Source organism: Fringilla coelebs (assembly GCF_963513975.1).
Source record: "Fringilla coelebs genome assembly, chromosome: 5".
Classification (NCBI taxonomy): domain Eukaryota; kingdom Metazoa; phylum Chordata; class Aves; order Passeriformes; family Fringillidae; genus Fringilla; species Fringilla coelebs.
The window spans coordinates 47,059,071-47,081,647 of NC_140033.1; the positions used below are offsets into that span (position 1 = coordinate 47,059,071).

At 47.9% G+C, this 22,577-nt stretch overlaps 8 protein-coding genes across 8 annotated transcripts in view; 3 read left to right on the forward strand and 5 right to left on the reverse strand.

Annotated features, from left to right (window-relative positions):
- The window catches only part of LOC311153591 (histone H1.01-like), a gene marked incomplete at both ends in the record, with an annotated part of 38,914 nt that overhangs the window by 8,074 nt on the left and 8,263 nt on the right, over positions 1-22,577 (reverse strand). The gene's annotated exons all lie outside the window — the stretch shown is intronic.
- LOC311153609 (histone H2A type 2-C) lies at positions 276-665 on the reverse strand (the record flags this gene model as incomplete). Its single annotated transcript, XM_084205557.1, has 1 exon — positions 276-665. One exon carries the CDS (start codon positions 663-665, stop codon positions 276-278), a length of 390 nt encoding a protein of 129 aa, XP_084061683.1.
- LOC311153598 (histone H3.2) lies at positions 1,484-1,931 on the reverse strand (the record flags this gene model as incomplete). The annotated part of the gene is made up of 1 exon (XM_084205544.1): positions 1,484-1,931. The coding sequence occupies one exon, from the start codon at positions 1,929-1,931 to the stop codon at positions 1,521-1,523; it is 411 nt and encodes a 136-aa protein (XP_084061670.1). The 3' UTR covers positions 1,484-1,520.
- LOC311153610 (histone H2A type 2-C) lies at positions 3,200-3,589 on the forward strand (the record flags this gene model as incomplete). Its single annotated transcript, XM_084205558.1, has 1 exon — positions 3,200-3,589. One exon carries the CDS (start codon positions 3,200-3,202, stop codon positions 3,587-3,589), a length of 390 nt encoding a protein of 129 aa, XP_084061684.1.
- LOC311153590 (uncharacterized protein) lies at positions 4,413-5,276 on the reverse strand (the record flags this gene model as incomplete). Its single annotated transcript, XM_084205535.1, has 1 exon — positions 4,413-5,276. Exon 1 carries the CDS (start codon positions 5,106-5,108, stop codon positions 4,413-4,415), a length of 696 nt encoding a protein of 231 aa, XP_084061661.1. The 5' UTR covers positions 5,109-5,276.
- Positions 13,181-14,132, forward strand: LOC311153593 (histone H1.01). Its single transcript, XM_084205539.1, has one exon. The coding sequence runs from the start codon at positions 13,202-13,204 to the stop codon at positions 13,859-13,861; it is 660 nt and encodes a 219-aa protein (XP_084061665.1). The 5' UTR covers positions 13,181-13,201; the 3' UTR covers positions 13,862-14,132.
- Positions 14,282-15,384, reverse strand: LOC311153604 (histone H2A-IV). The gene has a single exon (XM_084205552.1). The coding sequence runs from the start codon at positions 15,230-15,232 to the stop codon at positions 14,843-14,845; it is 390 nt and encodes a 129-aa protein (XP_084061678.1). The 5' UTR covers positions 15,233-15,384; the 3' UTR covers positions 14,282-14,842.
- On the forward strand, positions 15,419-16,977 carry LOC311153613 (histone H2B 1/2/3/4/6). The gene has a single exon (XM_084205561.1). It carries the CDS (start codon positions 15,575-15,577, stop codon positions 15,953-15,955), a length of 381 nt encoding a protein of 126 aa, XP_084061687.1. The 5' UTR covers positions 15,419-15,574; the 3' UTR covers positions 15,956-16,977.

The window sequence follows — 22,577 nt, forward strand, 5'->3', positions numbered from 1 at the left end:
CTCCCTGCGCGGCGGGAACAGAGCGATCCCACCCATCACGAACCAACTCTCAACACACACAGCCCGCCAAAACTAAACACACACAGCCCCGGGCTAAATACAGCCAACACACGCCAAACCACACACACACAGCCTGAGACGAACACAGCAGCCCTTGCCCTCCCCCTTCCCGTCCCCCGGCCGTAGCATTTCAAGCTCCTTCTAGAGACTGTGGGTGGCTCTGAAAAGAGCCTTTGGGGTTCGCTTCTGGGCTCCGGACGCTTCCGCCGCCCACTCTACTTGCTCTTGGCTTTGTGACTCTCAGTCTTCTTGGGCAGCAGCACGGCCTGGATGTTGGGCAGCACGCCGCCCTGCGCGATCGTCACCTTGCCCAGCAGCTTGTTGAGCTCCTCGTCGTTGCGGATGGCGAGCTGCAGGTGGCGGGGGATGATGCGCGTCTTCTTGTTGTCGCGGGCCGCGTTGCCCGCCAGCTCCAGGATCTCGGCCGTCAGGTACTCCAGCACGGCCGCCAGGTACACCGGCGCGCCGGCGCCCACGCGCTCCGCGTAGTTGCCCTTGCGCAGCAGCCGGTGCACGCGGCCCACGGGGAACTGCAGCCCGGCCCGCGACGAGCGCGACTTGGCCTTGGCGCGCGCCTTGCCGCCCTGCTTCCCGCGCCCGGACATCTTCCCTCGCTCCTCGCTCGCTCGGCCCACAAAGCCCCGCCGACACCGACAAGCAGCGCCGCCGACACGGCCGCCCTCAGCCCTCCGCCTTTATATCTCCTCCCTGCGCGCCACCGCCGCCTCCTCATAGGCCGAGGCTCTTTCTCGGGACACGCGCTGCCCAATGGCGCAGCGAATCTCACGCTGACCAATCGCGACGGGCGCAGCTCCCAAAGGCTCCGCCCGCGGCCTCCGTCCGGCCAATGACAACCCGCCCAGGGCGGGCCTCGGCTCGCGGCCCCTCCCACGGGAACCGCCCCTCCCGCCCGGACCGGCGGCGCCGCGCTGCCCCGTCCCGCTCCCCGTGCGCTCGCTGCCCGGGGCTGGAATTCCCCTAAAGCCGCCGGCCTGCACAATACGGACTGGGGGAGCCGAGTCTAGGACGTAAAGAGCAAAAGAGAGACAATGCGGCGGTGTGCGCGGGGTGGAAAAAGGGGGACGCTGGGAACACCCACGGTCTGAGAGGGTAGTGAATTTCCCTTTGTTCCACAATAGTTTTTTTCCCCGCGGTTTTACATGTTTGTAACAGTTTTGATCCTTCTTTCGGGCTTATAAACCGTCATAACTTCCCCGCAGCGGAAAATCATAACCCTCTTCTTTGTATCCCAGAACCTAAATACATAAATTTTAACACTACCTTCGATTGATGCATTAATTGTATGAGTGGGTGTTCTTTCTTTTTAGCGTCCCTAAAAATATAATGAAAAGCCTCACAGTGCAACAGCTCCTTTTATTGTGTTTGTGGTGGCTCTTAAAAGAGCCTTTGTGTTGGTTTATCTACTTTTAAAAACACAGGTGGTTAAGTCCTGGCAAGGCTTATGCGCGCTCTCCGCGGATGCGGCGGGCCAGCTGGATATCCTTGGGCATGATGGTGACGCGCTTGGCGTGGATGGCGCACAGGTTGGTGTCCTCGAAGAGCCCCACCAGGTAGGCCTCGCTGGCCTCCTGCAGCGCCATGACGGCCGAGCTCTGGAAGCGCAGGTCGGTCTTGAAGTCCTGCGCGATCTCGCGCACCAGGCGCTGGAAGGGCAGCTTGCGGATCAGCAGCTCCGTGGACTTCTGGTAGCGCCGGATCTCGCGCAGCGCCACCGTGCCGGGCCGGTAGCGGTGCGGCTTCTTGACGCCGCCCGTGGCCGGCGCGCTCTTGCGGGCAGCCTTGGTGGCCAGCTGCTTGCGGGGCGCCTTGCCGCCCGTCGACTTCCGCGCCGTCTGCTTCGTACGCGCCATCGCTACTGATACGAGCTACCGAGAGCGGACCAAGAGCAGCAATAACCGCCTGCGCGTATTCGGGGAGTATTTATAGCACTGGTCATTCACTGATAGGCAGTCGGGTTCAGGCTGAATTTCATTGGTTGATTCAAATTTTAAAACTCCCGCCCTTAAGCAAACGCCGCTTTCCCGCTTCAGGCTTTATCCTTATTGAGTGCTTTCTGTTCTTATGGAAAGCTCTAATGTATGCTATTTTCATTTGCGAAATTTATAAGACTCAGTGTTGTTAAACCATGCAAGCCTTAGAATTTTTTCTACTTTATACAAGTTTATAATTGCATCTTGCTTATAAATTCAGTTTATCATCCTCCAAGTCTGAAAGTTTCCCTTTTACTTTCATGGGTATATTGGTGCAGTATTAACAAGGACAAAAAAATCATTTAAAACGCTTTGCATTATTATTTAGATACATTAAACTGTCACCGAATTCTTCAAATTAATCTGAGGAAAAAATAGTGGTTGAAAATATCTACTCGAAAGGAGCAAATTAAAGGATATTAAACAAGGTCATTTCAGCCCAAGAATGAAAAACATTTAGAGCTTTCAGTTCCTACTGGTAACACACTGATATGTAAACTTTATTAAGCAGCTACGAGACAAGGAGATAGGGCTAGGAATCAAAGCTTGTAACCAAGTGATTACACTTATAATAAGTTTTAAGTTCAGAGTTCCTGTTTAAGTGAGTTCCCGCTAAAAATGCGGGAGTGCAGCGCTCCCTTATCCGACCGTGGGTGTCCCCTGCGTCCCCCTTTTTCCCCCTCACGGACACTGCCGCATTGTCTCTCTTTTGCTCTTTACGTCCTTGACTCGCCCCCCCCCCCCCAATCCGTATTGTGCAGGCCGGCGGCTTTAGAGGAATTCCAGCCCCGGGCAGCGAGCGCACGGGGAGCGGGACGGGGCAGCGCGGCGCCGCCGGTCCGGGCGGGAGCGGCGGTTCCCGTGGGAGGGGCCGCGAGCCGAGGCTCGCCCTGGGCGGGTTGTCATTGGCCGGACGGAGGCCGCGGGCGGAGCCTCTGGGAGCTGCGCCCGTCGCGATTGGTCAGCGTGAGATTCGCTGCGCCATTGGGCAGCGCGTGTCCCGAGAAAGGGCCTCGGCCTATGAGGAGGCGGCGGTGGCGCGCAGGGAGGAGATATAAAGGCGGAGGGCTGAGGGCGGCCGTGTCGGCGGCGCTGCTTGTCGGTGTCGGCGGGGCTTTGTGGGTCGAGCGAGCGAGGAGCGAGGGAAGATGTCCGGGCGCGGGAAGCAGGGCGGCAAGGCGCGCGCCAAGGCCAAGTCGCGCTCGTCGCGGGCCGGGCTGCAGTTCCCCGTGGGCCGCGTGCACCGGCTGCTGCGCAAGGGCAACTACGCGGAGCGCGTGGGCGCCGGCGCGCCGGTGTACCTGGCGGCCGTGCTGGAGTACCTGACGGCCGAGATCCTGGAGCTGGCGGGCAACGCGGCCCGCGACAACAAGAAGACGCGCATCATCCCCCGCCACCTGCAGCTCGCCATCCGCAACGACGAGGAGCTCAACAAGCTGCTGGGCAAGGTGACGATCGCGCAGGGCGGCGTACTGCCCAACATCCAGGCCGTGCTGCTGCCCAAGAAGACTGAGAGTCACAAAGCCAAGAGCAAGTAGAGCGGGCGGCGGAAGCGTCCGGAGCCCAGAAGCGAACCCAAAGGCTCTTTTCAGAGCCACCCACAGTCTCAAGAAGGAGCTTGAAATGCTGTGGCCGGGGGGACGGAAAGGGCGGAGGGCAAGGGCTGCTGTGTTCGTCTCAGGCTGTGTGTGTGTGGTTTGGCGTGTGTTGGCTGTATTTATCCCTGGGCGGTTCTGGCGGGCTGTCTGTGTTCTGAGTTGGTTCGTTATGGGTGGGATCGCTCTGTTCTCGGCGCGCAGGGAGCCGGTGTGCCGGGACGGGCGCGGGCCGAGGGAGCGCGGAATGTCCCGGGGCCAATGGTGGCCTGCGCGGGCTTTTGGAAATGGCGCGGGCGCCCAACCGTCCCTGGCCGCGGGCCCGCGCTCCCGTGGGCGGCAGCGGCGTCCGTAAGAGCGAAGAGGCTGCTCCGGAGCGCTCCTCGTACGGGCGCTGGAGCTGGTTCTGCAGGTGCCTTGGAGTGACGGGCGGGCAAAGAATGCTGCGGAGCCTTGTCGTGGTGATCTTTGGCAGCTCGCAGTTTGCTCCCATTTTCCTAGGGAGGGGCAAATGACCTTATTGCCCTGTGTGGATTTTGGTTTTTACCTCTAAAAGGCGGCTGAGGAACAGCAGGCCGACCTACCCGATGTGGGAGTGAAAGAGAGAGATAGACGAGCGTTGCGTTAAGGGGAGAGTATCAAGGGGCAAATACAACAATAAACAAATGTCAAAGTACAGCGACACAGCTCTTTTAAGGGAAAAGGTGGGTGGCTCTTAAAAGAGCCTTTGGTGGTTTCGTGAGGGCGGTCCGGCAGGAAAGAGGCTTTAGCCGCCGAAGCCGTAGAGGGTGCGACCCTGGCGCTTGAGGGCGTAGACCACGTCCATGGCCGTGACCGTCTTCCTCTTGGCGTGCTCCGTGTAGGTGACGGCGTCGCGGATCACGTTCTCCAGGAAAACCTTGAGCACGCCGCGCGTCTCCTCGTAGATGAGCCCCGAGATGCGCTTGACGCCGCCGCGCCGAGCCAGGCGGCGGATGGCCGGCTTGGTGATGCCCTGGATGTTGTCGCGCAGCACCTTACGATGGCGCTTGGCGCCGCCCTTGCCGAGCCCCTTGCCGCCCTTGCCCCGGCCAGACATGCTGAGAGCTCCGCTGCTGTGCTTACCGACACCGCCGGTCTGGGGCAGCGCCGCCCGCGCCGCGGCTTTATGGTGTTCGGTCCGACCTGGTTGGGAGCAGGGGCGGGCCCGGCGGGCGGGGCCGGGCTGCGCCTCCGCCCCTTGGGCCGCCCGCGGGCCCCGCCCCGGAGCCGGCTGCTCTCCCCGCGCCTGTGCCCGCCCCCGGCTCTGCCCCCTCCTCCGCCTCTCTCCCAGTGCTCCAGCCCCTCGGCACCCCCGAGCCGCTCTTCCCTGCTTTCCCCCCTGCAGTCGTGGCGAGAACGCAGAAACCTTTTTTTTTTTTTTTTTTTTCTTGCGCAGGGACGTGGCGGTCTTTCGGCCGCCGCGCACGATTTTTATGGCCATGCTGTGACCCTATGTTTTCACTCCTGGGTTCCATTCAGGCTTTAGAAATACTGAGAACCACCTGATAAACGTAAGAACTCTTTGGTCAGTGTCAGGAGCTTAGCTCAGTGTCTGTCTTGTATACCACGAGGCATGAGGTAAATCATGCCTACGTTTTTATCTTAGACCAGAAGTAAACGTTTGATTTTCTCAAAGCTGTCTATGTCTGACTCTCAGAGTATTGTATCAGTGGCAAATCTGCACAGCACTTTTTCAGCACTGAACTGAACACCCTTTATTTTCTATTCTAGTGTCTCCAGTGTTTGCTTCCCATTCACCCTTTATTTTCTCTCTTTATTGTTTTCTTTATATTAAATTGCAGACATCTTGGTGATTTACAAAAAGCATTATATTTCCATTGGCTAATGAGTTTAACTGTATTCACATTATAAACAAATGTCAAATGTACAACAAAAATGGCTGCGCCAGCCATGTTCCTGTGTACCCCCATGTTTTCAAAGGCTTGGCACAATTCTGAGTGGATACTCTTTCCTTCATGTAATATGTTTTCCTTTCACAAGGGAATGTTGCAAATGGTGACATTTCTCTTTGTTATTTTGGAATAACTGCAAGACTGAAATTAAGTCATTATTACTTTTCAATCCATGCCTCATATCTGTTGGCTATGCCTGCAGTCCTCCATTTGCAGTTCAGGACCCACTGGCTCTATGGAATTAACATAATTCCAATATGGAGAATTTGCCTGAGCTCATCATGGCCAAATACACACATTATTACTCACACAGAGACAGAGGAAAGTCCTTGAAAGTGAAGGGCTCAGAAAGATCTCTGTGAACTCTGGCAACCCTTTTTCTCATTGACTCTGGCTTCTTTTTCTGCCTTAGTCACAGTGACTCCAGCAGGGTAAGTCTGAAAAAATGATGGGGTCTAAAAATATAATGGTGAAGTAATTGCTTCACAGCATCTTTCAGCTCAGATATTTTATAAAAGAATGTCTCAGCCTGGCCCTGAAGACCTGTGATTCCTTTTAATCTCCTTTTCAATATTACTTGCCATTCCCTCTGTTTCTGCAGCTACTTGGAAGAGTATTCAGTTCACTCTCTTTGCTAGTGGGCATTTTTTTCCATTTCATGCATGTTTTCCAGCAGCATTTTATAACCCAGGCAGATAGTGAGGGCAGCTAACCATGTGTTAATGGAATTCTCCACAAGGACAGGGATACAGTCCATACAGTATACATGCCTATCACTCATCTGTCCATCCAGCACTCCCACTCACCTGCTCCTCAACCTTTTGATTTGTAATGCTAAAGCAATTCCCAAAACATGAAAAATGTTTTGTCTGGAGAAAGCAACTGCTTTACACAAAGAAGAAAACTCCATTTGCAGCTCCCTAATTCATCCCTGTCCTAAGACATCCCCTCTGACTCAATGAGTCTCCAGCCTACAAAGCACTAAAACCTAAAGGACCACTTCTATGAGATTATCAGCTATTGCTCTTACCCTCTTTATTTACTAGCCTCTGTCACAGTTGGGATATTGGTCCACAAGGAAGTTTCCTGTTAGTCACTCATTTCTTCAAGCATTATAATTATGTCTCCAGCATGCAATTCAAAGAGGGCAGAATCTCAAGGCTGTCGTGCTCACAGCACCCATTAATTTCTCCCCACTCTTGGATCCCTGCTGATATAACTAACTTAAGAAACAAGTTCTACTACTGCACTGTGTATTCTTCTGAGCTCTCCCAGACTTAGAGCTTTTGTGCTCCCAATACTAGCCTAACAGAGCTTGTGTGTCCCTCAAGTTTGAAGGGACCATAACCAGATGATCCTGCTACCCAAGGGGAAGGTAGAAAAAAAAAACCAAACAAAGCCAAAAGACCTAAACAAAACCACAAACTAAAGCTAAGACCATTCTCCATGTAGGGGCAATAAGCACGTGGTAAAATGAAAATAATAAAAGTCTAAACTGAAACATACTTGAAGATTAGGAACCCATCTTTACTTTCATTACTGTCAAATGCAAACAAAAATTCCTGTCTTCCTCCACTGGTGTGGCTGACAGTGATAACCCTTGAAAACTTTTCTATGCAGTCAAGCACACCAAGGCCTAAAGAATTGATAAAACAAGAACAGATTGCAATTTTTCCTCCATTTGCGTTTTGGTTCTATTTATTTTCTTTCTTCCTTTTCTTTTTTATCCTAACAATTTTTTTAATAACAAGACCATGCCTTAGATTTGGCAATTAACATTAGAATTACTCAAAAGTTCACCTGACTGATCACCAGCCCCTTCCTCAATAGCTTTGTGTAATTTCAGCTATTAAGTTTCCTGGCACATGTCTCATTGCAGGCTGAGCAAACCCAAACCCCAGCAGGTTTCTCTTTACTCAGCACCTCCATACATCTGGATGTCTGCTGCTCCCTGCTCCTGCCTGCTCAGCCCTGGCCTTCTCTGCCAGTCTTGCTAACCACACAATTAAATGACAGATGTTACAAACTACTAACCTCAAACAGCATACAAAACTTAAAGTTATTACTCCATTCCCTATTTCAAAACCAAATTGACAAAATCTTGATGGCATCTTCAGGTCCAAAGCAAAAAATAACCTGTACCAGAAAGAACAAGATTTTGTTTTAATACAGTCATTATGGAAGTCAATCTTTTCTGGGACCAAGGCAATTTGCAGGCAAAACAGATGGAATACATTCTTCCTAAATGTGCCCAAACCATACATACATAGTCTCAGGGGCCTCTGAAGCCAGATTCCTGACTTCGTAACTGTATGACAGCAGAGGTGACAGTTGCTGACCTCATTAATAAATCAAGGGGAAATTCAGGCCCCAGCCAGCCCTTCCAGTGCCCGTGGCAATCTGGACAACATACTGACCTGGGATAGTGCTACTCTGGCACCAGCCCATGGGCTGCACAGCTGCAAAGCATGTACAGTGAAAATGTGAACTACAGCACAACACTTGCCCAGTGAACAACTCTGCAAAACCTTTTTGTTCCCTTCTCTGGGAAAACAGCCTGCACAGCGAGCTCCCAAATGCTAACTTGCAGTACTCCTGCTCTAGAGAGATGGCACAAACAGCCTTGTCTGCAGCCAGTACCTGCTTCACCTTCACACCTCTGGTGAGTAACAGGAAGGCAGCACCACTTAAGGGGAGCACCTTTCCATGGTGTGTCACACGGAGCTCTGGCTCTTAGCCTGCATTGTGCCTGGGTGCCACTGTCAGTGCCTGCGAGGCAGAAAATGAGTTGCCTGCCAACCCAAATTTACCTGGAAGCGTGTCACATCAGTGTCTGGGGTGTCAGCAGCCAGGAAGATGGCAGATTGCAGAGCAGCTGTGCATGCACGATGCGTCCAAGGACACTTTGTCCCTCCATAGGTTCCAAACACGTTTCTGGCTGGAGTGGGAAGTGACATTTAGATTCATTGCTCCCTCCAAGAAGTCACAGACAGCATTGTCACACAAGCACGAGAGTGTGGAGGGCAGAAAATCCACAGAAGTGCTGCAGTGTTGCAGGGAGGAAGAGTGTGCTGCTCAGCATCCCTCTGTGTGAGCTGCTGACTAGTCTGAGCAGGCAGGATTCTGAGCTGATGGAGAGGCTGCTGTGGAAGGACAGCGTGGTGTCACCCTTCCTTGGGGGACTTCACCACTAAATGCAGGTCAAAGTGAAGCCCTCCATTCAGGAAAAGACAATTTCTTTGGGGAGCCAAAGCTGATGCAGCTTCTGTTAATGCTGTTCACCTCCCAAGAATAGCTTGTCTAAGGGCCTGAGGTGTCCTCAATCTCCCATTGATGATGACATTCAAACTATGCCAGGGTGGTGCAGAACACAATTTTTCAAGTGGCTCTGATTAGTTTTAGAAGACCAAATTACTCTGAGATAGAAATAATTCTATTATTTGATATCTGACTGAGGACCTTTTCATTGTGTGTGAAAAAAGTAAAAATGCATTAAGCTAATAAACACACTGAGAGTAAAGAACAAAGTCCATTTTTTTTCACCACTATCTATTCTCAGAAAGATTTTGGCCTGCTGCACTTTTTGCTGACTTTTTTTTTTTTTTTTTTTTGCTTTCCCAGGAAGGATTTCCTTCCCAGTGCCTCCTAACTACGGACATATCCAGGTTTCAGATATAGATTTTCAATTGCCAAATTACATGCCGTGGCAACAAAGACAGGAGGACACAACAGGTGCCCCAACCCTTAACCAAGGGTACAGGGAGGAGTGTACAACATTCCAGGAAGATGAGTCTGTGGGGACAGCCATGCCTTGCCCTACCCTATTTGTTCTGCTCCCTACAGATGCTCACTCATACCCTGAGTTTAAAAGGCCTTATGTGACCTCAGTACCCTTTAGGAGCTCTAAGAGCAGACACATTAGTATTATGTAGGCAGAGACTTGTTCTGCTGAGCTGCAACAAGTTTGTAGTTCGGTAGGTCTTGCTTTAAAATTCCTTAGCTAAGTGTTAAAAGTTGCCAAACTGTGCTGGCTGGTTGGATCACAGCAGTGTTATTACATTTGAAACTCAGATGAAAGATGATGTCACTGAGGGCAAGTAAGGCATGGGTGTAACACTGTAATAGGAGTGTAATCACGGTTGCAGGCAGCATTTACACCTCTTTCCTGTGGAACATGTATGTGGGAATGCAGCACATCATGTAAAGGCCCTCACCTAAATCTCTCTGGAAATGGCCAGCAGAGAGGGGCTCTGTAAGTGTGAGAGCAGCTGTGCTTCCTTCAGCTGCTGGGAAGGACGGAGCACAGCCCTCAGCTGCAGCTGGCAGAGCAGCCCAGCAGCCACTTCTGTGTGGCTGGCTCTCATGCTAATGCCTCCCAACAAAATTGCTTGGGAACAACTACTGTGCTCCCTCTGCTTAATGCAGACATACCTAAATATATCCCACAGCTTATTTTCGTAGGAACAAGTATTGGCAGGTCCTAAACTGCAGATGGGAACGTTTGATAGCTCTCAGGTGTACTGCCAGCCCTTGGCTGTGCTTCCTGTGTCTCCTTGCTCATGCCAAGAGGCCTTAATGATAACTGCAAAAGTTGGACAGATTTGGGTATCTGAAGGGAAGCAATTTGCGGGGGGGGCTCAGATTACAGGTTTGTGATGCAGTGTGGCCTGCTGGGGTGCCCATAAGGTGAGAAGCATTGAAGTCATTCATATGAAGTAGACCTTACAGGGGTGTCTTCTCCAGAAGTATCTCTGGAGATCCTGATTTTACTTTCCTTCCCTTACTGAATAATGAATTCTACCTCACTCCAGTCTCACTGGGAAAAGCAAACTGCATTTAACAGTCTGTGTAGTGTCTTCTTAATGATATTTTTTCACGGAATCCTATATCTAAAACAGGATTCTTTCCCTTCTTCATTTGCTCTGCTAGAGGTAAAACTCCCACTCCTGCCTCTTAGGTAATCTTTCACCACATTTTTTCTCTTCCTGAGTACATCTGTTTATCGTTTTTTAACTATCTGTTCTGACTGCAGAGCAGCTCTTTTTAAAATTGCCAAATACACCTTAATTTTCCACAATATTGTTCCCGTAGGTATTTCTTTCACATAAAGAAGCATATGTGCTCCAAGCAGCAATTCTGCATCAGTAAAGTTGGTTTATCTCTTTGCTTCGAAACCATTTAAAAAATAGCTTCTCTTTTTTCTTTTTTTTTGTTTTTTAAATGAAATTTCTGAAGTTACTTCAGTTCCAATTACTAAATTGTACCTGAAGGCCAGAAGCTGACATGTATATACTTAGTAGACTTTTTTGGAAATGAGGAATGGGTAGCAACTGCTGGGAGAAAAGCCAGGCAGAAAACTGGGATAGTGAGCATTTTAGCCACCTCAAATTTGCCACCAACAAATGTGAATGAAGACTCTGTGAAGCCACAAATGAGAGCTGGAATATTTACATTTCCTTCAGTGAAGATTACTGAAACAAATGTGTTCAAAGCAACAAGAATAAGCAAAAATGAATTTTTCATTTTGCTGACATGTCACTCATAGTCTATGCAGTTCCTCTGTCTATATGCAATGAAGTCTCTAGGCAACTGCTAAATTTCATATCTTCCCAGCAATTGCTACCTTATTGTATTATGCAGACAAATAAATGGAAAGCTTAATTCATAGTTTTACATATACAGGATAAAGGCTATAAAACATTTTACCTTCATTTGTCAATTTCTGAAGGTAACTCTGCAATAGCCACATCCACTCTACTTAATCCCTGTATCTTTACTTCATGTTACATAGTATTGCCAAACAGGGCCTTGAAAGTCACAATTTGATTAGCTCTTCTCTCAATTAATTTCCTCTTAAAGCATTATAGAGCTCAGGTGCATTTTTACTGCAACCTTTTTTATGATATTTTATCATTATGGGGTGGAGGTCACAATTTTCCCCTTCGTAATTTCACATTCCCTGAAACACAATTTTACAGCAAGCTAAATCTCCCATCTTATACACATTTTAGTAATTATAAAACAGCCATTGTGAATGAAACCATGACACAGAAACAGAGTTACATTTTCCTAAAACTATCCGCTCATACACTCTGAATTTCTGGTTGCTAATATGTACTTACATACTGTATTCACATTATGTGTTATATCAAGTAATACCAAAGGGCTGGCTGTAGTGCAGTCTTTGTGATTCTTGAACAACCACAAAAGACAATGGATAATACACTTTTTTTCCAATCAGTTACAGATTAATGAAATATTAAGCCAGAGCTCTGTTCTGCTCAGCATATTACACCATCTTCCACCAGATATCAGTATTGGTTGACTTCTTCCTGGTTCTTTAGGAATGACCTATGGCCTACCTCTCCCCTTGTTAAAACTCAGGTTATCACAAATTGCTGTAGTTTCTGTCATAAAAGTATTTCCTTATTTCAGTGATCGCTGTAAAATGCACAAGTAATAATTAGGTGGGTTTTATTTGGAGTGAGAAGGGGATTCAGCACTCAGAGGCTTTAGCTAAACCTTTGTGTAGCCATATTCTGCGAGGCGCAGTGAAAAATCCAAACAGGAATTAGGTCTACAATTCTGCTACTTTTCGAGAAACTAATAAAAAAGATAATATTCTTTGGGAATGAAGAACCTGATTACTAAACTGCGATGCTACTCCTTGCAAATCTTAAATTACCAGAGACAAAGATAATTTCCATAAACAACAGAAGTGCAGGAGATTGCTTTCTTTTACAAAGCTGCAGTTTTGTAATGTAAGATTTTAAATTACTAAATACTTCAAAATAATATGGAACATGACAGGCAAATAGCTTGATTTACTTAATATTTGGTAGAAAAATTCGTATGGAAAACAAACAAAAAAACCCACCCCAAATAGGGCAGCAGAGTAACTTTCCCTCCCTTGTACTGAAATCCCAGGAAGAGAAAATAAACCAACTCTCTGTTCATCGATCTCCAGATAACAAGAAATTGCTTATGTTTCTATAAAAAGTGGAATAGGTGGTTGTACGAGACACTATTTCACTAGACTTTAGCGTTTTAGTAGGTAAAACACATGGTCAAAGGAACCGGTTCTTAATCCATATTCAGAGCTGAAAAAGGAGTTTGTGTTACTTCCTCTTCTTCAAAATCAATTTAAACTGTCAAAATAGCTTCAAATCGTAAGCTTTCAACTTCGACCCCAAGAAAACCCTCTAAAGAACAAGACTGAGTTGTTGCCGTAACATTTATGTCAAAAGGAAATTTTTAATTTGCAAGGAAAAACAAAAGTTTCTCCCTTCTGAGGTCTCTCCAGCAGCAGCACACGGGATTTATCGCCTCTCCTTTACCTCAAATCGCGTGTTTGCCGCAGGAAACTCTCCCGAACGCAAGTACCTGCTCTTCTCCCCCCTCACCGGGGAAACCGGGCGATTTGGTGGCAGAAATTCCGAGGAAAACACACTTTTGTTAGTCCAAAGAAACACAAATCGAGCACACCGAAGGGCTCCCCGGCCGTGCGGCGGGGCGGGCTCTGCAAGCCACCAATCACCGCGCGGCTCCGCTCTAAAAATACGAGCATCTGACCCGGGCCAGCCCAATTGTGTTCGCCCGCTCCGCCGAGGAAGCCGCCGCGATGTCCGAGACCGCTCCCACCGCCGCCCCCGATGCGCCCGCGCCCGGCGCCAAGGCCGCCGCCAAGAAGCCGAAGAAGGCGGCGAGCGGCTCCAAAGCCCGCAAGCCCGCGGGGCCCAGCGTCACCGAGCTGATCACCAAGGCCGTGTCCGCCTCCAAGGAGCGCAAGGGGCTCTCGCTCGCCGCGCTCAAGAAGGCGCTGGCCGCCGGCGGCTACGATGTGGAGAAGAACAACAGCCGCATCAAGCTGGGGCTCAAGAGCCTCGTCAGCAAGGGCACCCTGGTGCAGACCAAGGGCACCGGCGCCTCCGGCTCCTTCCGCCTCAACAAGAAGCCGGGAGAAGTGAAGGAAAAAGCCCCGAAGAAAAGGGCGCCCGCAGCCAAGCCCAAGAAGCCGGCGGCGAAGAAGCCCGCCAGCGCTGCCAAGAAGCCCAAGAAAGCGGCGGCGGTGAAGAAGAGCCCCAAGAAGGCGAAGAAGCCGGCGGCTGCAGCGGCCAAGAAAGCGGCCAAGAGCCCCAAGAAAGCCGCCAAGGCAGGGCGCCCCAAGAAGGCGGCCAAGAGCCCGGCTAAGGCAAAGGCCGTGAAGCCCAAAGCGGCCAAGCCCAAGGCGGCCAAACCCAAAGCGGCCAAGGCGAAGAAGGCGGCGCCCAAAAAGAAGTAAATTGTAGCCGGAGAGTTTTGTTCTACATATTTTGTTATCCAACGGCTCTTTTAAGAGCCACCCACACTTTCCCTAAAGGAGCTGATGCACCGAGGTCGTCCGTAACCTGCAGCAGGGGTCCAGCAATTCGTAAGTCGCCAAGAGGTCACTTGTGTCTTGTGTTTTTTGTTTCCTAGGGATTACCGAAAGAAATAGTTAAGAACATTTTAGAGTGCGGCGACTTTAGGGAAGTGTAGACTTTTGTTTTTCCTCCAAGTGATTACTTTGACTACCAAGAAACAATGTTTTATAATGATTTGATAAAAAATCGGGTGTACGTTTTTTTTAAAGATATATTTTGTAACAAAATAATGCAATTGCCAGGCACGCTACTACTGAGCCATGTCTAATCTATTGAACTATTTCTCTTAAAGTATCTCCGTAAATGCCTTTGTCTGTTTGGGGGTGGGGGGGTGGGGAAAGAGGGGAGGGTTTCTTTACGGACACAAAAATAGCCCTGATCTCTCGCAATCCTTTTGTTCCTGATGAGAAAGAAAGCTTTAAGTATTGAAAAAGCCCGCCCTGCCCAAGGATTGGCCAGCGGAAATCCCGGCCCTCTGCCCTTCCCCCTCCCTTCCCCGAAGACGATTACGCCTCTTATCTCTGGAACTGCATCAGCCACTCGGAGAAGAAAGAGGCGGAAAAGGGAGGTGGGACAGGAACTCATAACGAATAGCGTCCGTATGTTCTCAGACGTAAGAACTAAACGGACAATACCCCGTACCAGGAAGAACTTGCACGGAGAGAAGGACGTTTTGGCAAGACCCTGTTAACAAAAACATGGAAAACGTTGCTACTTTATCCACCCAAAAAATAAAATATAAGCAGAAACAAGAATTGTTTGTTTGGATAACTCAGCTCTCTTAGGACCTTGTGGGTGGCTCTGAAAAGAGCCTTTGGGTTTGTCCAGGAAAAGCGAACGTGCCGCTTAACCTTTCGGGTTCACTTGGCTTTAGCCTTGTGGCTGTCGGTCTTCTTGGGCAGCAGCACGGCCTGGATGTTGGGCAGCACGCCGCCCTGCGCGATCGTCACCTTGCCCAGCAGCTTGTTGAGCTCCTCGTCGTTGCGGATGGCGAGCTGCAGGTGGCGGGGGATGATGCGCGTCTTCTTGTTGTCGCGGGCCGCGTTGCCCGCCAGCTCCAGGATCTCGGCCGTCAGGTACTCCAGCACGGCCGCCAGGTACACCGGCGCGCCGGCGCCCACGCGCTCCGCGTAGTTGCCCTTGCGCAGCAGCCGGTGCACGCGGCCCACGGGGAACTGCAGCCCGGCCCGCGACGAGCGCGACTTGGCCTTGGCGCGCGCCTTGCCGCCCTGCTTCCCGCGACCGGACATCTTCCCTCGCTCCTCGCTCGCTCTGCCGGCACAGGAACAGCCGCACTCGGCGCTCCCCCGCTCCGCGCTCGCTTTAGTGCCTCAGCCCTGCGCTGATAGGCTGAGAAGTAGGTTTAGTGCAGGCAGCCAATGAGAAGGAGGATCCAATTCTGACCAATCAGGAGCGAAAACTGGGGAGTGCTGACATCATTTCGTGGTCTGACCAATGAGAGAGTGCAGGTCAGGATCCACTCATTTGCATAGACGTGCTATAAATAAGTGGCACGCAGCCCGACATCTCACTTCGCTCCCGGGTTGGTTCCGTAGCCTCTTCGTGGGTGCCAGAGAGACGCCGCTGCCGCTATGCCCGAGCCGGCCAAGTCCGCCCCCGCGCCCAAGAAGGGCTCCAAGAAGGCGGTGACCAAGACGCAGAAGAAGGGCGACAAGAAGCGCAAGAAGAGCCGCAAGGAGAGCTACTCCATCTACGTGTACAAGGTGCTGAAGCAGGTGCACCCCGACACGGGCATCTCGTCCAAGGCCATGGGCATCATGAACTCCTTCGTCAACGACATCTTCGAGCGCATCGCGGGCGAGGCGTCGCGCCTGGCGCACTACAACAAGCGCTCCACCATCACGTCGCGGGAGATCCAGACGGCCGTGCGCCTGCTGCTGCCCGGCGAGCTGGCCAAGCACGCCGTGTCCGAGGGCACCAAGGCTGTCACCAAGTACACCAGCTCCAAGTAGGGCGCCTCGGACCGTTGCTTTTCACCCAAAGGCTCTTTTAAGAGCCACCCACTTTTTCAATAAAAGAGCTGAACACTCAAGAAGCACTTTATTGTTTCTTAGAGGTTTGGAATTTTTTTTTGTTTTTTTTTTTTTTTTCTAAGGGTTTTTCAGTTTTATATTTGACTGAAGAGTTGGTGTGATAATTTACTACTCTCGAGTTTACTTTTAATGAAGTTAAACTACAGTAAAGGCAGTTTTAAATGACTGGGGCTGTGGATTCTTTTTCTGGTTTTTTGGTGTTTTTTTTTTTTTTAGGTGCTGTTTTCCTTTATTTATGGTTTACACGATTTTCAATATCACCTTACTGTTGCAAGTGTCCATGTAGTGTCTGTTGTGAACTTAAGGGATAGGAGTCTTACTGCATTGTTCCAGTCAGGAGGGAATCGAAATTATTAATGGGTACTCATCTATGTACAGCATTGCTATTGTAAGATCGGCCACTTGATGGTGCTCAGTCTTTGGAGTTTTGGGGGGGTCGCAGTTATTTTTGTCACAGGAGCGAGAGATGAGTACAGCGCTCTGTACTATAAAGGAATTTATGCAGTGGTAGGTGGCATTTACCTTAAGCTGTTGTAAATAGCCCAGTGATCAGTATAACTCCCAGGCTATTTCTAAAATCTCCTTTATCTTCACCATTTGTCTCTATAATCTTCCTGTTCATGTGATTTTTTTTTTAATTTTGATTTTTTTTTTTTTTTTTTTAGGTAGCTTGCCTACTTTCTCTCCATGACAGCTTTGGGTTCTCCTTTCAAGTAAGGAAACACGGGAAGATTAATTTTTTTGTCTGACATTTTCTGCATTAATCTGTCACTAAATATAATAAACTATGAGACACTAAGAAACAAGACACTGCACTGACACTGTCAGCTACCAGACCTCATCACATAGCTACTAATTAGGCTCAAACTGCAGGCTTTGAGTCACTCCCTCTCACTCTTGAATGATGCAGATCAAAGCTATTATCACTTCCAAACTGGATTTGAATAATCCTAAATTCCAAGTATGTATTTTGAACTTCTGAACATAATTCATACAGAGACCAAAGAATGACAGAAGTGAGTTTCCTAGTGCTGACTTGCACATTCTTTGGTAGTACAAGCAATGAGACAGGCACCAGTATCTCATAAATCTGTCACCTATACCTAATAAATGTTAATTTCAGTTTGAAGGGTTATGGGGACTTCTCAGATTGAATTTCAGATATCCACTGGGAAGAGGCTCCAATCTGTTTTTTATCAGCTTGGAATGGGGTTTTGCTATCTCTCCAAATGCTTTAGTGCAAACTCAGAAACACAGGTTGCTTACTCTGAGAGTCTGTAAATGTCTAATACCTTAAAAGATTAATAAACCACTGTATATTCCACTCTAGGTGTTTTCAAGCTTTCCTGGGTCACCAGAAAAGCACAAAGAAGTGCTCATATTTTCACAGTTGAAGATGGTCACCAGAAGAATTTGTCAGTGGCCATTCTGTTCATAATCAGCCATGTGAAAAAACCCCAGTTCAAACCACAGCTGCCATGGGAAAGCCCTGCTGCCTGATTTAAGCAGGAGCTCAGGGAGGCCTTTTGGCTTCCCTGCTCAGAAGTGTTCATTTTGCTTTTCCTGTGTTTGTGTGCTTCACGTTGCACCCTTCGTTAGGAGCCATCACAGAAACTCTGAGGATTTTTAATAGATTGTTTCTAGGCCTAGGAAACTCTTCACTAAACAGAAAACAAAATGTTGCTGATTGCTTCTTTCAATTTCAGTAAGAATGACAAGGCAATATTAGGGGCTATGATGCGAGCATAGCATTTGTCATCAGGACTGATTGTGACATAACTCTAATTTTTCTAACAGTGCTGAGAACAAAGTCTTTCAACTGACAAAGAGCTACCACCATGGAAACTTTTTTCACTTGGTCGTTTCATCAAAGGTAAAGGTAGTAGGATTTAAACTCAGCAAAAATAACAAATCTTAAAAATTTCATGCACAAGAGGATGATCATTTAAAACCACTAATGCAAAGAATGCGAGTATAAAATCATGTGACAGCTCATTCTTCCATAATTCACATTCTTTACTGTCCTTTCCTATTTCTTTCAGGGCAGTTCCCTTTGTACTCCTTAAGACACCCTGCCCAGATGAGATCACCCAGCAGAGTGAGAGGGCAGTGCTCAAATCCATCATCCTGCTGGGGCAGCTGTTATTGCTGCTGTCACCAAACCATGAAGGAAGGAAGCAGAAGCCCCTCAAACAATTCTCCTGCCCGGGGTTCCTCTTTGAAGATGAGTTTCCAGCTCACTGAGTAAAAAGTGTCATTGTCTGGGTTCAGAGCAGATGGAGCTGCGTGTTTCCAAAGAGGAGCCCCCTACAGCAGACTGCAGCCCAAATCATATCTGTGCCACCCATCACCCAATCCCCAAATACAAGAATTTAAACCTTGCTGGTGGTCCCTTGATGTCTCATTGATTTTTTTGGTCACTGGGCTGGCCTCTTTCTGAAGTTATCTCATTCTTGGGATTTGTTCCTTGGTCCATCTTCATTCTGCCTCCGTCTTGCCAGTTTCAGTTTGGTCAGTGTTTGTGACATCATTTTTATCAAAGAGTTTCCACTCTCATCAGCTCGTGTGCCCTAGGGCTCCAGCTTGCTGACCTCCCAGTGCAAAGCAAAGTTATTTATCCCAACAGTTCTCAATACTGAGAAGTGTTTGAATGTGTCATCTATAAACAGGCCCATTGTATTGTCTTTTAATCTACCCTCCATGTTTACCTTCAAAATACCTCTTGATTTGCGGCATCTGAAATATGAAGAATATTTACACTTTGTAACACAAACATTTTTTTCAAAATATTTTTAATATCACCAATTTTTTATATCTCAGATGATCAGAGTGAAATTACAGCTTAGTATATCAGCAGCAAAAAAAAGAACACTGAAGAACAATACAACCAGTTACAAAAAAATCCCCTATTTTATTTTAATTAGAATAATAAAATTATTGTCACTCCTGGAAGAACATATACCTTCTCTAGATGACCATCCCTGCAGTAAAATTTATATTTATTAATCATCATGTTTAAAAAAGAAAACACCTTCTCTTTTTGTTTCTGCAAAAATGAAATACACCAGCTGGGCAAACAAATATCTGTATTCTCTAGTTAACTGACTGAACAGTGAATCAGAAATAAGAAATCGATGCCATACACCTGGACCAAAACGTGAGCAAGTGACAGACTGTCTGTAGCAATTTTTTGCTGCTTCCCGATGCTTTGGAGGATTTTGGAGGGATTTTGGTGGGGTGGATTTTTGTTTGTTTGGGTTTTTTTGTTTGGGTTTTTTTAGTGTTTATTTCATTTTTAGTAATTAAGTAAACCAGTATCTGTTCTCAAATCTGGACTTTTTATTTTCTTTAATGGCCATAGAATACCTGACACCCAAGAGAAATTATTGCAATGTTAGTTTCACGTGGGCTTTCTTTTCCATTTTAAATAGAAAATGTTTTATTTTAAAATAATTACAGTTGCAGGAGAAGGTATTGACTGCAGCTAGGGAAAAATATTTGGTGTTACACACACCTTGCTGTAATGTTTTCTGCCAGTGATGAAAATCCACCCAGGTCAGATGGCAAATTAAAAAAAATTGAGACTTTAGGCTGGTCTAAGCATTGTGCCATTGAGAAAACAGCACAGCCAAGACATGGCACAAATCTCACTGGAGGAGAGGGCTGAAAGGAGATGGGAATGCAGCTGGGAACTTCTCCCCTCCCAACCCACACGCCTCCAAGGAAGGATGGAGCATTAGAATGAGCAGAGGAAGCTCTTTCCTCAAGGACTGGGCTCACAGAACCGGAGGCCTGTGGAGGTGAAAAGAGTGTTTCCAGGTTAGATTTCTTTCATGCCTACAAAGAGCCACATTATTTGAGTGCAGCCCTATAAAAATGCTTATTTCAAAAGCATTCCTTGTCAAAAATGATGGAAGGTATCAATCAAAAAAGTGAATCCTTTCATTTTTATCACTGAAATTCTCAGGAAGCATTTATGAGCATAATTAATTTTACAACTGGAAAACAAGTAGATTGAAAAGAGTTACAGAACAGATGGGAATTTTAATCCCACATAAAATCCACAACTTTTTGTACTTGCAGTCCTGCTTATATTGCATGTAGATATTTTTACTTGCAAAGGTCGGAGGAAAATGGAAGAAATAATTCCTGAAATAAGAGAGCACAGAGTGTTACAGCTGAAATCTGAACTTCTAATGGATGAAAGGATATTGACCTCCTTTTGTGCAGTATCAGAGCTGTGAGGAAATGCACACATCTCTGGTATGCATCCTCTTTTCCTTTTGCAGCAAATAGCTGCCACCTCAACCATAAACAATCTGCACACTCCACATGATCAAATTTTGGGGCTTTTTCCCCTTGTGATCTTGGGAAACAGCAAGGTTAGTCCCTTCAGTCATTCCACTAAGAAAAGAAGACACAAATTGCTATAGAAATGGCGTAGGCCCAATCTTTCAACATACCAAAAACATCTTTGACCGGAGCTGCCTCCAGCTGTGCTCCAAGCATCAGCAGACTGGACTGACTGCATCACAGGCACACCTGGCTGCCTGGGCTCCCCTGAGCTGCCCCAGGAAGCCAAATTTATCTGGGTCTGTTCTGCTCTCTATATGCCGGGGCTTTTGAAATCTTTGCTCCCATCCCCATGGGAGAAGTGAAATGGTCACATTCCACAGGCATCTGGAGCTCCTGGAGCTTCAGCCTGAACTGATGCTTACATGTCCTGCAGAACCTCCTAGGATGTGCATGTGTTTTACTTCAGAGTTACCATAGCAGCTCACATTTCTCAGCAGGAAATTGTTAGGAAAATTAATCCACAAACATCAGAGGTTCATGTCCAAAAAGGAGACAGAGGAGTCATTTTACTTTATTGGAATGGGACATTCCCCTGGGATCTCTCAAATTTTTGGAGGATGCAGCCTCCCTTTTTATCCTAATTTCCCAGCCACATTTCCCTTCTCTCTTTCCCCATTGGCTGAGGTACTTGAGAGGTACCTCAGAGACTTCCTGATATGCCTGATACCAAAAATTTCCCTCTAATGTATAACCCTCCCTTTTCATTTTTAATTCTTATGGAATTTAGGGGGTTTTCTTCCCCATTGTTTCTTCCATCTTTCCATGCCTAATTTCATTTATCAGCACAACTAAAGTTCACTTGTAAAAGCAAATATCTATTTCCACTCATCAATCAGTGGAATCCTTCCCATTGTTTATCTCCCAGTGCTAGTTTTATCTACCAGCAGATGCACAGCTTGTTTGTAAAGACAAATCCGCTATTCCTCCCAAAATGTCATGGTACAAAGAACAGGGGGAAACACCAGGAAACTGCAAAAGAGCTGGGATTAATTTACAGCATTTATCTGAAACTGAATAATGTCTACTTTTCTTCTTCACCCTACAGGTTCGCTTCTTGACAATGGTTGAGTAAAAAATATTTTAACTGGTGGCTGGGACAAAACTGAAGAGGAAATACCTTGTTTCTGGATCTAAAACTCCAGGGCCCTGCCCTTCCAGGGGATATCCCACCCTTTTCTTTGCCTTCTCCCCGCTGTTCCCAGGGGCCTCTTGCAGCGCGAGGTCTTGGTGGAAGCCACGGAGTAGCAGGAGCTGGCGAACTCCTAATCCCAGAACATCGCATTTCCCGCTGTGAAGTGCTGCTCCACCCTGTGTTACCCTGCATTTCCCTCCTCCCACAGGAGGATTTGTCCTTAAATCACCGTCCCTGGCCCCAGTGCAGGGAGCAGGAAAATACCTGCTTGTCACGGCCTGACCGACAAACCCAAAGGGTTTTGCCGTCGCAGGAGAAATGAGGGCTCCCTGTGGGAACCATCCACTCTGTCACTCACCCCGCAAGGGGATAACGCAGCTTCAGCCGAGCTCTCCTCCTTAACGCCCCCAAATTCAACTCTACCTTTAAATCATAAAACGCACAACAAAGGAAAAAAAAATCCAAACCAACCACAAATTCAAATATGATTCCTTGTTTTATCGCGGAGCCAGCTGGTCAGTCCGGGGCACAGTGAATCCCGCCGTTCCAAACTGGGCACGGAATCCTTCCCTCAAGCGCGGGCGGGGATGGGGGAGAGGGAGGGGATGCGGCATCCCCGGGCACCGAGGGGGTCGGGCGGTGCCCTGCCCAACATCTGTCCCGGCAGAGCTGATAAGCGCTCCCATTGTCACCTTCCTCTCCTATCCTGCTGCTGCAAAAACAAGTTATTGTCAAAGTCCATCTGTGCCGATCAAAGGAGGCTGCCGGTGTTCACTGTTGGGAAATACATTTATTTTCAAAGCAGTTCTGCTCACTTATCCCGGTTTTGGTAAGCCACATCTATAAAGCATTTTCACAAGAGTGTCTGGCTGTACAATATGCATTCGAGGTCCTGCAACCCTTCATAATTTAGACCTCATGTAGCCCTGTCTTTAATTTATGGCTTTATTTCCCATGTAAGTAACTCAACTACACAATAACCGAACACATTCTTTGGCAAAAAAAGTATGAGAGGAAATACTACAATAGTAGTTATTAACTATATAGCCTCCT

What these genes read in the sequence shown, in the direction of transcription:
- LOC311153613 (XM_084205561.1), top strand. Translation starts at nt 15,575, where the DNA reads ATGCCCGAGCCGGCCAAGTCCGCCCCCGCGCCCAAGAAGGGCTCCAAG.
- LOC311153604 (XM_084205552.1), bottom strand. Translation starts at nt 15,232, where the DNA reads ATGTCCGGTCGCGGGAAGCAGGGCGGCAAGGCGCGCGCCAAGGCCAAG.
- LOC311153593 (XM_084205539.1), top strand. Translation starts at nt 13,202, where the DNA reads ATGTCCGAGACCGCTCCCACCGCCGCCCCCGATGCGCCCGCGCCCGGC.